Source organism: Neodiprion lecontei, chromosome 5 (assembly GCF_021901455.1).
Source record: "Neodiprion lecontei isolate iyNeoLeco1 chromosome 5, iyNeoLeco1.1, whole genome shotgun sequence".
Classification (NCBI taxonomy): Eukaryota; Metazoa; Arthropoda; class Insecta; order Hymenoptera; family Diprionidae; genus Neodiprion; species Neodiprion lecontei.
The window spans coordinates 31,560,657-31,576,497 of NC_060264.1; the positions used below are offsets into that span (position 1 = coordinate 31,560,657).

The window sequence follows — 15,841 nt, forward strand, 5'->3', positions numbered from 1 at the left end:
TGAGAAAGAGAGCGAGAGAACTATTATAGGTAGATGAATGGTAGAGGTAAGGAAAGTGGCGAGATACATGACGAGGGAGGGAAGAGAGAAATGATGAGAGAGAAAAAACGTGGAAGCACATCGGCACATTCACAGCAAGCAAACAGAAATATATCCTCCCCAAAATCACCACCGTCCACGCATTTGCGTAAATTAAAGCTAATAACATACATATATAGTATATTAATATATATACTGAAAATATTCTAAAATAAATAAATCTGTAACCAGGGTGAATGGAATGAATGAAATGAGTAAAAACGTTTGACTGCGTATCTGAATTATCATCGTTACTATCATCGTCGCCATAGTTTCTCTTTTCATACTTCGATAAAATCAATCGACATCCTTCTTTCAATTTTCCTTCTCTCCGTAATACTGCTTTGTCGCTATATACGATTTCAAATTTAATTATGAAAAATTAGAAAGAAAAAGGATTGAAATATACTAAAAAAAAAAATACAAAGAGTAAATAAATAAATAAATAAATAAATAAATCGTAAAACTATCCAACACCAAATAGAACAGTAATTGCCAGAATATCTTGTCGTCTTTTCATGATATATTCAAATATGTCTCAATCATTCTCTTGTCGATGTTGATTCGACTTCATTTTCTCACCTAATCACTCCTATCGGTTCGCTGTTACTCTTTATGTACTCTCGTTGCGGGACCGGCCATGTAAAATTATAAGAAAACTTATTCCGACCACCTGGAACAAAGTAAAAAATCGAAAGAATGACAAATGAATCCATTGCTGCCACGATCATCGATCGTACACGTCGAAAACCATTTGATCAAATCATGGCGTTAGATAGTTTTTACTCGCCAGACCCTGAGGATATATTGGGATATTTTTTTTATTCCTCCGGTTATGGGAAATTTATTAGCTCTATGGGAGATGCACCGGGCATATTTGCGTACTTTACAGGCGTTTACGAGCGTGAGAGGACTTAGTTGAAACGGTCACAAAGTTTGCTAGAGTAAGATTGGCTTTGAGTGCGGAGGTAGGATTCCAAATGTCTTGGAACTCGGGTTTGGAATGAATTCATAAAATCATCGGGTTCAGAGTTCACGTTAGAAGATATTTCTTCCAGTTGCGAGGAAATCAAATTCTTTTGCGACTTGTCAACACGTTAGGTATAATAATGGAATTTCTTAAGCTTTTGGAAAGCAAGCTGCGTTATCTTACCTTAGATTCGCGGTGTGATCGTAAAATGGTGCCAAATTGAAGCGTCTCGATTATTATCGTGAAACATGAAGCGTTTTTTGCAAGACTGTTTCTCTTCGTTGAATCATAACTCATCATGACCTTAGTCTCGCAATGTAACGAACGCGACCGTTGATTTCTTTTTTCAACATGCTATAAATACCTGTTCAAACTATAAATGAAAATTATTAGGTCTTCGTGAAACGGACTCTGACCAAAAGGCAATATCCAAGTGAGAAAAGAATCGTTAACTAATTCACAAAAATCATGTCTCGGGGCAGCGGTGAAAACTATTTGAAACTTAACAAAGTCACTGTTCACATCTCACTAGAAACATTCATGATTACAATCTGCACTGCGATTTAAAATTCTTCAAATTTTGTAATACATCGGGGAAAAAGTATCTTTTTCATTCCTCATACAAAAATCAATCTTAACTTATACTTGTTTTATTTCAATTGAGATTCAAGGACATCTTATTTACCTGCTCGAATTGTACGAAAAGCACCGTAAGGGCCAATTATATGTCAGTGCGTCGGAAACCGGTTGTAAAGATTCTTCTTTGGTGTTGTTTTATTTTTAATTTTTCCTATTTTCTTTTTTTTTTTTCTCAACATTTGTTTTTATGCTATACGGAGAGTCTCGATACACTGGCAAAGAAGAAAGAGCAAAAAAGTAAGAGAATGGAAAAAAAAGGGAAGAAATTCAAAACTCGAGCTGGAACTCGAGGTGATGAAGAAAAAGAGCCTGGGCGAACGAGAAACGTCATGTAATCTCGTTCGATAGACTGTAATAATTATTATACATAATATATACCTATTAAGGTTAACGAAGGTAGCTGGAACTACGGCTACGTAGAAATATATATACATACATATATATATATATATATTATATGTATATATGCAGACACACACACACATATATATATATATATACATGGGTAAAGGACCAGCCGTCTTTGATTAAATCTCGACGGGGCGCAGGTGCCACAGGTGTCACAGGTCTCAAATATGCAGGGATGGTGCGCACTAATGGAACCATATTTATCAATTATATTAACAAAGTTATATTATTTGTTACAACTATTACCGTTAATTAATTATTACCACTATTGTTACTCTTATTATTCTTGTAATTATACCATTATCGTTATCATCATCGTCGCCATAGTCATCCTCACCCATCGTCACCATATTTATTATTAAGATTATTATTATTATTATTATTATTATTATTATTATTATTATTATTATTATTATTATTATTATTATTATCATTTATATAAATATATTATACATCCATATTTATATAAATTATAAATGTGTATATATATTATACATATATAAACAACCGGCAAGAAGAATATACATGGAAATAAAGTATTGTCTATATCCACGCCTCATGCATTTCGTGTCCTTTCCAACGTTGGTAGAATTATTGTATAATATTTTTGTACGCAATTATGAAAACTTGTGAGTGGAGGAATCGTAAATTTGACGTAAATTTTAATGCATGAAACGTAAAAATAATCCAAGCAATTTATTTATAATCAGCCTGGACTTTTATAGAACACATCGGTAAGTCTGCTACTCCTTTACATATAATTTACAGTTTGTCCAAACTTGCCGGATCAATGATTGTATGATTAAATATATATCGCCGTATGTTGGTGATGTAGTAGAAGTATACGTAAGTTGATCGTATAACCACTGTTGCGCTTACTCGGCAATGGTAAGTGTAGTTTAAAAACGCCGCAGAGTAATGACAATAGATTAAGAAAAGTCAAGGAGCTCGGGCTAGAGGAAGGTACTCCAGTATACGACGTTTAAGATGAAGAATGAAAACGGGAAGAAGAACCTCGACACCTTGTCGATGTAGATAGCAGTCGCTCGACCTTGGCAGCAAGTCTCGTACTGCACCGTAGGCGGCCGACCCGGACTTCTGCTTCTCTCCGAGTCCGACCGCATTGGCGTCTGTTTAATTAAAGAATTAGCAACAAAGCATAACCCAGTTTAATTTTGTGTAAAGAACGGTAAGCCACAGTTCTCCTCCTCACCTTGAACTCGTCGATGGCTTCTCGCAGGTCTTCGTCCGAGTAGCCCTTCATCGCTTTGGTGGCAATGGGTCCCATGTAGTTGTTCACTACCGCGAACTCCATCAGTGATAAAAATACGAATACACTACAGGAAGACATCCACACGTCGATGGCTTTGACGTACGAAACAGGAGGCAGCGACTGCTGGGACTGAGTATTCTGCGTTGCTGTCGTCAGCAATCAATTGCGAGGCTTAATTTCCGCATTGTCATTCGCTTTAACCGAGAGGAAACGGTGAAGGTTAGCATTTTGAGCGACAGACTACACCTGCGAAAAAAAAATTCAACTCTATTCGTCGGCGAGATCGTGCAGCAGCAATATTTTCGTCTGTAACGGAGAGGAACCAACATATTTGAAATGGGACATGGGATGCCAAGCTCGCCCGCGTCGATTGGAAATTTGAAATTATGTTGTCGTGATTATTCGTTGCCGTCGTCGATCATCGATCATTAAACAATAAAAGTTTGTCAAGCCTTTCCGAGTCGCTAGATTAACTATTTCAGATCTGCTCAACTTGAAAAAAAATTGCGTCACCTACGTAACCTCCGTAAGTCACGTTTGGACAAATTTCGCGCATGCGCAATCGGACGCTCAATCTGCTTAGTTTCACCGTTTCCTCTCGGTATGTATTACATTATCTTCTTACCCAGAGTCAAAAGCGACGTAACGCCCAGGGTGACTCGGGCCGGAATTGCCTCAGGCTTAATCCAAAAGGCGATCCAGGACATGACGACGATCAAGGCGGACGGTATGTAAGTGTGAAATAGATGGTAACCCAATCTTCTTCGCAAATTAAATACTATTTGAATGCAGGTGAAGTTCCCGGTCGAGTACTCGATCGTACAGTCGGTTGTGTAATTGTTCGATATGTCCAACTGTGGGAGCTCTATCTCAGGGTTCACCACCAGCGGGTCAGTCATATTCCAGACAAACACCAGGTCCTGCGTCGTGTGGGAAACTGTAAGGACATCCGTTCGTTACAGTTCACCACTAAAGCACAAGGTATGGATCAGACATCTACTCACGGCTCTCGATCATCATAGAACAGTATTGCGTGTCGTGCGGGTAAGATTCGAACTTCATGGCGCACGAGAGTACCAGGGTGAGTCTGAAATTTTAGTGATGTTCAGAAGCTGTTGAGGCTATACCCTGCAGAGTTTATAATTGATCAGCGACGGCTCGTACTCACTTGGACATGTAGAGGAGGGTTTTGTCGTGGTAAAGCCAAAGGTAGTGATTGGGTATGGACATTTCGTGAAAGGTGACCTTCTTCGCATTTTTGAAGAAGCAGTCTGGTCGCCAAATGTTGTGGAGCCAGTCGACGTCGAGGATTCGATATTCTTCTGACATATTTTCGGGCAGTCTGAGACGTGAGTCTCGCCAGCTCTGGGCCAGAAATATGTCTGCAACATACGTCTGTGTGACGGGTTAAGCCCGGTTCCAACTTCGGGTTAATCATCAACCGTAATTTATACTGCGGGTAACTAGGGAGGGACGAATTGACTTACCATAGACTCCTCGTTTATTGAATCCAGGCTCAGTACAGTTACGTGAAAATACACCACAGTTGGCTGCCCTAGATACTTGGGTGCCCTGTGCTTGTCGTACTGTTTCGGATTCAGGGGCAGGATGTCTCTTAGGGATAAAGACGCCTCTTTCCTACCGTACTCCTCTAGCTCCAGGTCTCTGTCGATGAGACAAAAATACTCTAAAACCCAGCAAATATCGTGGACGGTCGATTTTTCTCGGTGATATTGACTCGGCATTTGCTGTATTATACACAATTCCGCGTTTTCGCAAAGCCTTGAAACGTCGCAACGACTCAGAAGGTGTGCGTTTTTAAATGGCTGCACATGCAGTTGACCCGATTGAAACTTTTCTCGCCTACTTACGGAAAGTGCAACGCTGCAATGTCAAAGAGGGTGTAAAGGTAGCAGCACAAAACTACAACGGATCGACTCCTCATCCCTGCGCAGCTTCGGCGTAACCGTTTTTCCCGCAATCCGGTAACGGGGGATTCGTAGTTTTACCGCGTGATCGAGGTTCTCCAGATCCGTTCTCCAGGAGGCTTCGATACTATCAGACGTAATTGTAACGAGCTTGGTTCCGGTTTAGGAATTCACGGCTCTCGGCCAGTCTTAGTTTCGCACTTTTTTCCAACCGACATCACGATCGTCAACTTGTGTATTCCGCTGGTTTCTGGACCTACCCTACGTCGCCGATTCGTGAAAAAACGGTCCTCAGAAATCAAAAAGAGCTATCCTTTCGTCTCACTGTTTGCGGATTTCTATTACTCAATTACTTATTAAAATTAACTTCTAAAACACCCGACGACGGGACACGAGGACGAGGCCAACGACTAACGGATCGCGAAACAGCACCGGCGAGGGACCGCCCGTTCTAAACCACACATCGCTGACGGACTCATAAGCCAATTTGCCTATCGACTAACTGATTAAGCCCTACTCTTCGACCCATCGGGACAAATCTGTACCATGCCGAGGTTCCGTGATGCGTCATATTTGCGGGCCCTTCATAGCTCGGTACCCCTGGGGATTATTTTTTCCTTTAATTCCCTTTTTTGATACTCTGGAGAATTCAGTGACTAAAACGAACTTCCGCGCGGATTGTTCCAGGGAATGTTTTCCCGGCTTCAGGGTGAGTGTTTTTACTTTCGCAGTGAAAAATGGCCCGGCACTCGCACCCTTTCGTTACTGCATGCGGAGGCACCGTTTTAAATCCGCAGTCGGTGTCAGGGATCTGGGGGGTGGGGGGCAAGTGGGGTTAAGCTAGGGGCAGTCGCGGGGTCGCCTCTGACACGCTTGTGGGTATAAAAACCATCGACTAGATGCCTCCCCCCCCCCCCACCCCCTCTCACCCTCTATCCCTGTTCTATGTTCGTTTTACGCTTCTTCGCGCACGATGAATATGGCCTCTGCTGATGCACTCGAAGGATAATTATGAATACTAGATACTTGGGTGCCATGCACGGCAGATAAGGGTATAAGACAGAAAATCGCTAAGACTAGAGCAGTGATGAAATTTCAGTGGGGATGGCATAGTTTCAGTGCGATACTCGTCTTTGCAGATCGCTGATGCAGTTCGATTTTTACTTTTATTCTTATCCCTGTTACTCCGTATCTGGGGTTCCCTTTATTTCAGAATTTTTGTCAGCTGAGAAGACCCTCGTCACTTTTAACGTTATTAATAAAACGGTGATTCGCTATTGATCGCGTTGTGCCAGATATACCTTATACCCCGCCTGTTTACACCAGCAACTTGCCTGCCAAAGTTGCTGCTGCACTCGATTCTCATCGTTTGTAGCTCTTCCATGCCGGTGATTCGCCCTCGCCCAAGTCACATCACGTTCACGATTTGAGTTCGCCGATTCAAGCTCGACTTTTTCTTTTTTTGACGATAATTTTCAATTATGCCATATGCATATGGGTTGCGCTAAAATCACACCTCGCGTTCAAGTTTAGCAGACGGAAACAACAAAAGTCCAAAGATTTGTTGAAGAGTTACTTAGGAAAACCTCGACTGAAGTAATGCTTATCTACACATAGTTCGTAGACATTATTTCTTTATTAAACAACGCGCTACAACTTTCGCATTGTATTCAATTTATAATACTTACAACCTAATGTATAGTGCACAATGTACATGACAGCTTATTCCTAGACAACAGGTTTCGTTTCCCTTTTCTTTATCTTAATTTTTTCGTACAGACTTTTTATAATATGTTCAATTATTGCAATATGTAGTACACGCCACGGTATACGTATTCCGTTTCTGTTTCATCAAAGTTGGGCATAGATTATTTCGTTGACGTATGCATTGTGTAACGTTATCGTTGTTTACGGTCGTCGCGTTTCGCGTACACGTGTACCAAAATCATTTGTTTGCATAATTTGCGCAAAGTTTACTTTACGTTGCGCTCGACTTTGAGTACCCACTAGCTATAGATATGTCACGCATGCACGCATGCACGTGCCCACGTTGTGTGTTGTATCGTGTTAGCCCGGTCGGAATAGCGCTTATTAAGTATTGAACGAACCACGCAAACGCAATTCGAGGGAGGAAATGGTGTCGTACAACATTTTCACCCTGGTACGCAGCACCGACACATCCGTGGCGTATGTCAGTTCCTCGCATTTATTCCAGGTGAGGTAACGTGCGCACGTGTGTGTTGCCGCATGTGAAACATCGCGAGAAGAACGATAACGCATTCACAGTCAATCAGCGGACTTGCTAGAGTCGAGTATACATTGGTTGGGATATTGGTACATTTTCCCTTTCATTATTCAGGTAATTTTTTTTTTACCCTACCTGCTTCATATTTGAATGAAGAATTGGTCCGAGTGACGGAGAAAAAAAATCTATTCGGTTCACCGCGTATATTATTTTATCATTAATCGAATCGCCGAACCGACGGTCGACAATGTAGATTTCATGAAATCGATCTGACCATGTGGGTGAGTGTACCATGTGCTGATAAAATAGAGTGACCGACGGCCAATAAAACAAATTCCATGGATTTAATTGCAGCCTCGATCGGTAAGTGTCTTAATCTATGTACATTAGGGTATACATGTATTTTTTATGTACAATATAACCTCTTACATAATACATGTATATATGTGTATGTATAATATACACGTACATACTTATATTTGTATTTCAATATGGAAGCATACGTGAGGCACCGTAGAGTACCGAAAACGATCGATTTTTGACCCTTGCCGGTTGCCGTGTCGCCATACGTCGCTTGTCTACGGCCCGTTTCTCGTAACTCTTTCCGAGTTACCTTTTTGACCTGCAGTTATACGGACGTACGCGGGTACATTCTCTCAACCGGCGAACAAGTATAGTATATGGTAATAAAAATATTGGCTGACCCGGTCACGCCGGGTCTTGATATGTTCAAACAGCGCGGGGGAAATTAACGCTCATTTTTAATTTGTCTCCGGCGCCCCTTGTGTATCAACTGATTTAAGAGATACCGGGGGTAGGTATCCCGGCTTCATGAAATTATACAAGTTTTGAAATAAAATCTAATAACGAGGTTTGATAAGTTTTTTACTCACTACAATGAGGAGTTGAGAAATAAAAAATACGTAAGGAATCTATCTGCAAACTGGTAAACATTCGGAAATGAACTATAGTTCAACGTTTGAAAGGAGCGTAATTGGGCCCTGCGGCTCTTAGCTTTATTGAAACCAACTTTACCGTACTTTATTGCGACTTCGTGGGACGAACAAATAAGCCTTAATGCTTAAACAGCTATTAGGTTGCCCTTAGCCGCGACGTGGTGGAAAGTTATAACGGTATAGGTACGTACTTCAAAAACCGAGCAATAAATAACTTGCATAATGAAGTCTCGCCAAATACCGGTACAGGCGAATTTGATTCAAATCTCAAATCTGATATTTATGAAACTCGACGATATCTATAGTTATATGGAATTGCGGGTCCATTTCGATTTCGTTACACGATCACTTATACCGCAGTGGAGACACAATCTAATGATTTCCGCGTCTGGCATTGTTATACGTAGAATGGAATTGCCTTAAACTTGTAACGTTAGGTACGTGATTTAGTACAAGATAAACTTAAATCTTAAATCAACCTTTCTTTTTTTTTCTTTGTCATCTCTTTTCAGTAAAAATTTTCCCCTCTCACTCTCACGCTCTCAGATATCTCGTTTTCGCTCTTTTCTATATTGTTCTCCCTCGCTCTCATTTTTCTCTCTATACATTATTGCTTTGTTGTGCGGAGTCTTGGCCGCGCTTCGCACGCACTTATTATGCCACATAATTATCGATCGTTATTTTATAAGCTCTCGATGGATCTTCGATACTTGAATTATAGTTTTAGGTCAGGCATCAGTTCAAGTATCGACGATCAAGGGCGTGCGAGGTGTTCCACCATCTCGTTTTCAGTTCGTTCGGCTATAAATATAATAAGTAGATATATTATAATTACGTTATTATAGATTAACAATTTTTATTCTATTACAAGTATTGTTTAAATAGAATTCTTTTTCCCATATACAAACAATATATTATTTGTGGTACTTTTTTACAGTACTGTATAGCCTTTTTCACATTACGTACTATACATGTAATATATGTATGTATGTATATCATTTAATCCATTGAAAGTCAAATGAATAGTAGAAACATTCGTATTTCCTAGGTATAATAAGTAATTGTATTCAATATTACGTAACGCCCCGAATACTATATAACATTTATATACGAAACGGCTTTACGAACGAAAATAAATTTCCGCAACTGCCCAATTCGACTTCCAATGATTAATTCTCTCCTCTTAATTACAATGCAATATATATGTACACATCTATTTCTATACGGGTATCTATTTATTACTCATGTCTATACGATATATATACATATATATTTTTGTTCAATTTTTCAATATACCTACATGTATATGTATAGAATTCTATTTTAGTTATTGTTTTTGTCTACATTGTCTACCGCGTTTTTGAGTGGGGAACTTTGGAGGCTTACATATTACAAGCGATAGCAGCAGGTCGGAATAACAATTTGCACGAGTGAATTCAAGACCAGACCGACTTTAACGTTAAATACTATAACAGTTGCTAGTATCCTGGCAAGTGACATTTTTCTCACAATGTAATTCTTGAACTGATTCACGTTGACCGTGGAAGGTTTGCCAATTTCTGGCATATCAATAATTAATTCTCAATTTTTTTTTTTTCAAATTTTATTTACATAGGCACGTGAGTGCAATGCAGTCGGAAATTGAGTACTCGAATCTATTTCTTGAGATCGTTTAGAGCGACAACCGTACTCGAAAGTAGAGAATTAGTCATCAATGTTTTACCATATTTTCAGTACGATATCTTACAATCGCACGCTAAATTTCTAATCTCTTGTCACCTCTAAATGGCGCCAGCGCCGGCGTCACGAGGCTCTTTAAAACAATTTGTAAAAGTTTGAAACAACGTTAAAAATGATAATTGAGAAGCTTTAGTGACGATTTTGAGCTTAGTCTAACCTAAAATATAAAGTAGCCCTATTCCTATTTGTGCTTGATGGATTGGTTGGTATATATAGTTGTTTGTCTCTCTCTTGTTTTTTGTTTTCGATCTGCCAATATTCAATAGGTAGTGAAATTCGCATGGAATACTCGATGTTTTCCCGTTCCGTCACATATTTTTATAGTCAGTCCGACCCCATGGTTGAAAGCTTGAAAATCTTGAACCGCAGCAAGGATCTCGCGAAATTTGTTCAACCGTGTATTGAGCTAATTGTAAAGAGCTTAACGGGGTCGAAGAGAGCATTGAAAGAGGCGGGAGTTTTTGCTTGCCCTCTTTTTTTTGACACTCTACCTCCCTCCTCTGTACCGACAGGGTTTTCATGACTATCTTTCTTTCGGCAATCTCGCGGACTTTTTCATTCGATGTACAATATATATATATATATAACTATACATTTGAAGTACGGGTAAACGTAAAAAAATAAATCAACCCAGATTAAATTTGTGCTAAAATAACGCGCAAGGTGTGAATAATTCACTGGAACCCAATATGGTGTGTCTTGGAGGAGGCAAGCTTTCCTTTTCGCTCGGGCTTCAATCATCTCTTCAACCCCACATAACTATAATAATAACTTCTTAATTGGTATATGATAATAATTTTCAGTATGAGCGAGGACTTATTTCTTTAGACATACTTAATATATGTAGTATATAATATATATATACACACAAATATGTATATAAATATTATATATATATATGTGTGTACTTGTAACGCTGCTGTTTTCCATCGTTCTCTACGTTCATCATGGGTGAGACTTTATCAGACAGAGTCTTATTACGACTATCACTGATTAGCGTCGAATTTTATTCGACCAAAATGCATTTACTATATAAATTTCTTCAAAGAAAATAACAAGCAAACAATACTACAGTCTCGCCAAGATTCCGCAGTTGTTATGGTTTGCGATTTGCGCACGCGATGTGTATACAGAACGACGAAACCGTAGCGTACACAACCGAAGAATGAAGCGAATCTTGTTCCTACCTGGCTCAACGCTATTATACACCCTTCCTCACTACGTGAGTCTCTGTTGTGGTGATAATTCTACAATATCGCGAGTTATGCTCTGTCACGAGCCTTGGCGCATCGTTTTGACGAACGCTGATGGCGTTACAGTTGGAATACAGATGCCGGGTCTTCTAGTCACGAGGTAACTCGTTGTGACGAGTAGCAACGTCAAGAGTAACCGCTGAAGCGGATCTTTCACGAATCGCGACGGACTGCCTCTGTTTGTTTGTGGAAGCCTGACTTCGACTTCCGCCATTTTGAATATTGACAAAAGCGGATGCGTGTAGACCTCGTGATGTTTGTTGTTGATCTTTTCGCTCAAATCGCGAAGCATTTCTGCGCACTCATCCTAAGGGGAAAAAAGAAGACGCAGAGTGTTCAACAGCGTGTTTCGTATCAAATTGGAAATTTATTTACCAATGGATCTTGAAGAACAAAGCTTACCTTCAGATCCCATTGGCAAATACTAAAGGTTTGTTTACTCACCTTTACCCGCTTCAACTGCTGCAATGTTTGTACCTGGGTTTGAAGCTCGGCCTGACTTCGAGACTGGTGACTCGTGTTACCCGTAAGAGTTGTGTCCGACTTTATTTGAGCAATGGCGATGACATTTTCTTTAGTCACGTTGTACAGAAGCAGTGTGCAGACAGTCTGTAATGAGGTAAACTGGGTTCAGATAATGACATAATGTGTATAGGGAGTGGGTGGATTCCGGTACTTTTAAGACGTTCGAAAATTTGTGGAATTGTTTAATGTATTCAAAACAGCACCTGGTTGTCAATTTCTTGTCGCACGAAGCTGTCCAGCGATGAAACAGCGTCGAGAATTGTGAGATTGCTGTGTTGCTTGAGCAGATTTTCATCAGCTTCGCTATACCCGAGAAACATGAAGATGCCGTGGGGGATGCTGTACGCGTCTGCAGTGCGATGAAGAATGACGTTAGAGAAAAAATGCATTTAGAATAGTGAATCATCGGGGTCTATAACTGACCTGGGAATGGCCGCATGCAGATGAAGCGTCCACTGTAACAGAGACAGCGACCGCGGTACGCCTGGTAAGCGGGAGCAGCGTGGTTGTAGAATGCAAAGTCGGTTTTACAGGGTGAAGACTCGACGCAGATGGTGTTGCAGATAAGCACCTCGCCCTCGCTGCACTGGCAAAGTTCCGAACACTCGGGTTCGTCCTCTCTGTAGAGCTGTGGGGTAGACCTCGAAACTTAACTCTGTCGTTTATCTCAAGCGATTTTATTTCTCTATTCCTAGAACACCCGAGGTTTGTACATAACCATTTCACGGTTCATCATCTACTCACCCTCTTCCCTCGGCCTTCCCTGATGTACTGATGCGTCTGTCTGGGCCTTTGCACGATGCAGAATCCTGGAACAGAGGGACCGGGCTCAATCGCATTACGTTCAGCCCGCACAACCGCAGAACTTACAAGTCACTGGTAAGAGCTTTGGGACTTACTCGGGGGCACGGTAGTAGTGGTGGTTGTAGTGGTGGTGGTAGTCGACGTCGTCGAGACAGTGGTGGTTGAGTCCCAGGAATCGGCAACCTGTGTGACCTTCGAAATTGGCTCGACCGAGTGCGACTCAGCCAGATCACTCGAATTTTCCTCCACTTCCGTTGTTAGGGTTAGAACCGTTGTTGTACGTTGACGATGGGCTTTTCTTCGCGCGTGAAAGTCCTTCTGCGACTCAACTACGCAGCGAAACGTCACCGAATTAATCCAAAACCCTTTGCACTTGCAATGTAAGAACTCGTCAACTTGACCGAACTAATTTACAGAGTCGTTCTAACTCGCTTCTTATTGTAAACGCTTGAGAAGATAAGCCACCTCAATAAATTCTTACTGCTATTACACGGGCCAACTTATCGCTTCGGTTTTATTGCCATCGATATTCATTTATATTCTGTCGAGTTACGCACAATCATATTAGGAACGCAGTAATGTGGTTGGCAGATTGAGAGTGGCCACTCTAATGTCATCCGGAATAAATGCATATTTTCCTTACTCGCAGTAATCTATTTGTGAATTGAATTAATGAACGAGAATCAATCGAATCGGCCGTAATGGTTGCATTTCATCCAAGCTTGCGTGGCCGCATCTAGTGTAATGATTGAAGGGCTGTGTGCATTGTGCCACAGCAGGGCAACACTACTGTGGATATGTTATACTCCCCCTATGAGTGGGAATCGAACCGGTAAATTGATGTAAGCACACTACAATAATTCAAAGAGGTGGCGAACGGATGAATAGCGTAATCATAGCATCGACTAACATTCGATTTTATTGATCAAAAACTATATTTTGAAGAGCAGTATTAATTTTCTCCCCAAGTTTCCGAAGCTAGCTTCAGTCCTTTAACGTGATTGGATCTTGCGGATAGGCGAGACAACCTTTGTAGTATACATTCAGGACGTGTATCGACCCAGGAGAGTATAAATAGCGGTTGTCGTTTGTCAGGAATTGTACCTTTGGTATCTACTTTAACTTAAGTGAAGGCCGCACCGAAGATAGTCCTAATTAAACAGCTCGCCTCTGTAGCCAGTCAATGAGGAATTGATCAAACTTGTTAGAAGATCTTCGCAAATTTCGGTTTTACTGTTTTATTTCGCGACGAATCGCTAATCGCGTTTATACTTGAGCCGCGAGAGCTGACACAAGTGCGGATAATAGGTGGTCCTTTGTCCACCACTTGAATCAATCATCATTCGACGAAGCATGGGCATTAATCATAATCAGGTGAATCATAAATCAGGTGAAATTGACAAATTCTCCACATAGCAGCTCTATTTCAAGCAACTGCGGAATGGCTCTTTTGACATCACACTTGACCAATCGATACGTTTGGGCAAATCCTCAATACGTACAAGTGTAGTAGAAACATTTCGATTTCACCACAAGCTCTAACGCTAGCCAGCAGTGGAAGAAACCTGGCACAAACTCCATCGTTGAAAACGTACAACAGTGCCGTTAATCTAGGGATTTCAGTCCCCAAGTCAAAAACGAAAGCCTAACAAAGTAATAATGCTTCGGAAGATCCTCGGGTATATAGGTGAATAATATACTTGATTAGATAATTTGGGATCACACCATCGGAAACGTATTGTCGGGATCAATACAACGTGACATTTATAATTCTCGAAGCTTACAGACTCGTGGATTGACGCGATAAATCCTTCCTGAATCCCGAATACAATCGCAATCATACCTTGAGGGCTCTGCTCTCGTCAAGGAAATTTGTCATCTGTGTTTGCGCCTAAAGCTAGGGATCACAGTTAGGCACACGGGTAAGTTATCAGGGGTTAAACTTACCCACGCACGGATTAACCCAGAGCAGTCGCTGCCAGCCGAGGCAGTCGGAGACTTGTGCTAGGTCTGTCCCTTTGCAAGCACAGTTTGAACGCAGCTCCGTGCCTAGGATCCCGATCATTGCTCGACGACACTCTTTCGTTACCCCGGCGCACTTTTTCGTCACACTGTCGACCGCACAACTCTGTTCGTAGTACTCGAGCCTCTTCCTTAAACGCAAACTCTGGGTCAATGTCGGCTCGAACTTGCCTAACAAAGTAAATTATTAGAACCGGACCATGCTCGCACAGTTTTTTACCTGCATGCTTTGTCTTCCCTGCAGACTTCGGCGAGGCTGTGACAAGTGGGCATTTCAACCCCCTCGACTCGCTGGGCGCATGCGGGGTGCATTTTTTCTTGAGCAATGATGCAGTCGTCCCGTTTGTTGTTGGTTTTCCTTTAACGTTATCAGGTGTGGTTATAGCTTATTGTTAGTCGGTTAGACGCTGTTATGTTCACGGTGGGCTCGAACGCCCGGCAAATAACTCCATAAAATAAACTTTGAGCGTTGTTTTGTGTGAAGGGAGGTGAAGCCACTTAAAAGTTTTAAACAGCTTTATCGTTTAAAAGAAGACGTCTCTTCTTCTCTCATTCCGCGTACACGGGAAGGAAGGAGAGGAGTACGCCCTTGAGTTCACAAGCCTTCTTCGATACAAACTTTTTCCCGATTCAGTTTAGACACCCGAGTTGACGTGGTGGGTTTCGCTCGGTTGTGCAAGCGGATGAAAACAACCGTGGAAAACAAATTACACTTCCTCAAACTCGACCTTAAACTTATACCAATCCCATGAAAGATTGGCCACGTTCCTCAGTGCTCACCTGCACAAACAAAATGCGATCTCCATGGTGTGCGCTTCACTCGCTGTTCGATAAAACTGTTGAAGAGCATCCATGCAGGCGTTCCTAGCGCAGTTTCCGAGGTCGCAGTGGTTCAGGACTGGCTGCAACGCCGTCTTACAGTCTGGGTCATTGCTACAGATGACGAGAATTTGAAATTCCTTTGATGCTTGTCAGAGGAACAATTGTTTTACACATATCG

General features: G+C 41.3%; 2 protein-coding genes across 5 annotated transcripts in view; both read right to left on the minus strand.

The window, feature by feature from the left end:
* Window positions 1-2,196: 2,196 nt before the first annotated feature.
* On the minus strand, window positions 2,197-5,972 carry LOC107226834 (glycine receptor subunit alpha-4). The gene is made up of 7 exons (XM_015667778.2): window positions 5,240-5,972; window positions 4,856-5,033; window positions 4,537-4,763; window positions 4,373-4,455; window positions 3,994-4,305; window positions 3,309-3,514; window positions 2,197-3,225 (listed from the first exon to the last, which is right to left on the minus strand). The coding sequence occupies exons 1-7, from the start codon at window positions 5,311-5,313 to the stop codon at window positions 3,049-3,051; spliced, it is 1,257 nt and encodes a 418-aa protein (XP_015523264.1). The 5' UTR covers window positions 5,314-5,972; the 3' UTR covers window positions 2,197-3,048.
* A 938-nt stretch (window positions 5,973-6,910) lies between these two features.
* Window positions 6,911-15,841, minus strand: part of LOC107226861 — a 63,510-nt gene continuing 54,579 nt past the window's right edge. For 3 of the 4 annotated variants that reach the window (XM_046740246.1, XM_046740245.1, XM_046740244.1), the window contains 9 exons: window positions 15,622-15,774; window positions 15,062-15,199; window positions 14,767-14,972; window positions 12,915-13,148; window positions 12,760-12,824; window positions 12,439-12,643; window positions 12,219-12,364; window positions 11,935-12,099; window positions 6,911-11,797 (listed from right to left, as the gene is read on the minus strand). In XM_046740246.1, the coding sequence (XP_046596202.1) occupies window positions 11,510-11,797; window positions 11,935-12,099; window positions 12,219-12,364; window positions 12,439-12,643; window positions 12,760-12,824; window positions 12,915-13,148; window positions 14,767-14,972; window positions 15,062-15,199; window positions 15,622-15,774 (1,600 nt within the window). In that variant the 3' untranslated portion in view covers window positions 6,911-11,509. The remainder of the gene's footprint in view (window positions 11,798-11,934; window positions 12,100-12,218; window positions 12,365-12,438; window positions 12,644-12,759; window positions 12,825-12,914; window positions 13,149-14,766; window positions 14,973-15,061; window positions 15,200-15,621; window positions 15,775-15,841) is intronic. The other variant, XR_006904435.1, reaches the window with a different exon arrangement.

What these genes read in the sequence shown, in the direction of transcription:
- LOC107226834 (XM_015667778.2), bottom strand. Translation starts at nt 5,313, where the DNA reads ATGAGGAGTCGATCCGTTGTAGTTTTGTGCTGCTACCTTTACACCCTC. An exon ending in ACCCTCCTCTACATGTCCAA is followed by an intron (nt 4,456 to 4,536) that starts GTGAGTACGAGC and finishes CTAAAATTTCAG; the next exon opens with ACTCACCCTGGTACTCTCGT. An exon ending in TACGTCGCTTTTGACTCTGG is followed by an intron (nt 3,515 to 3,993) that starts GTAAGAAGATAA and finishes TGCTGACGACAG; the next exon opens with CAACGCAGAATACTCAGTCC.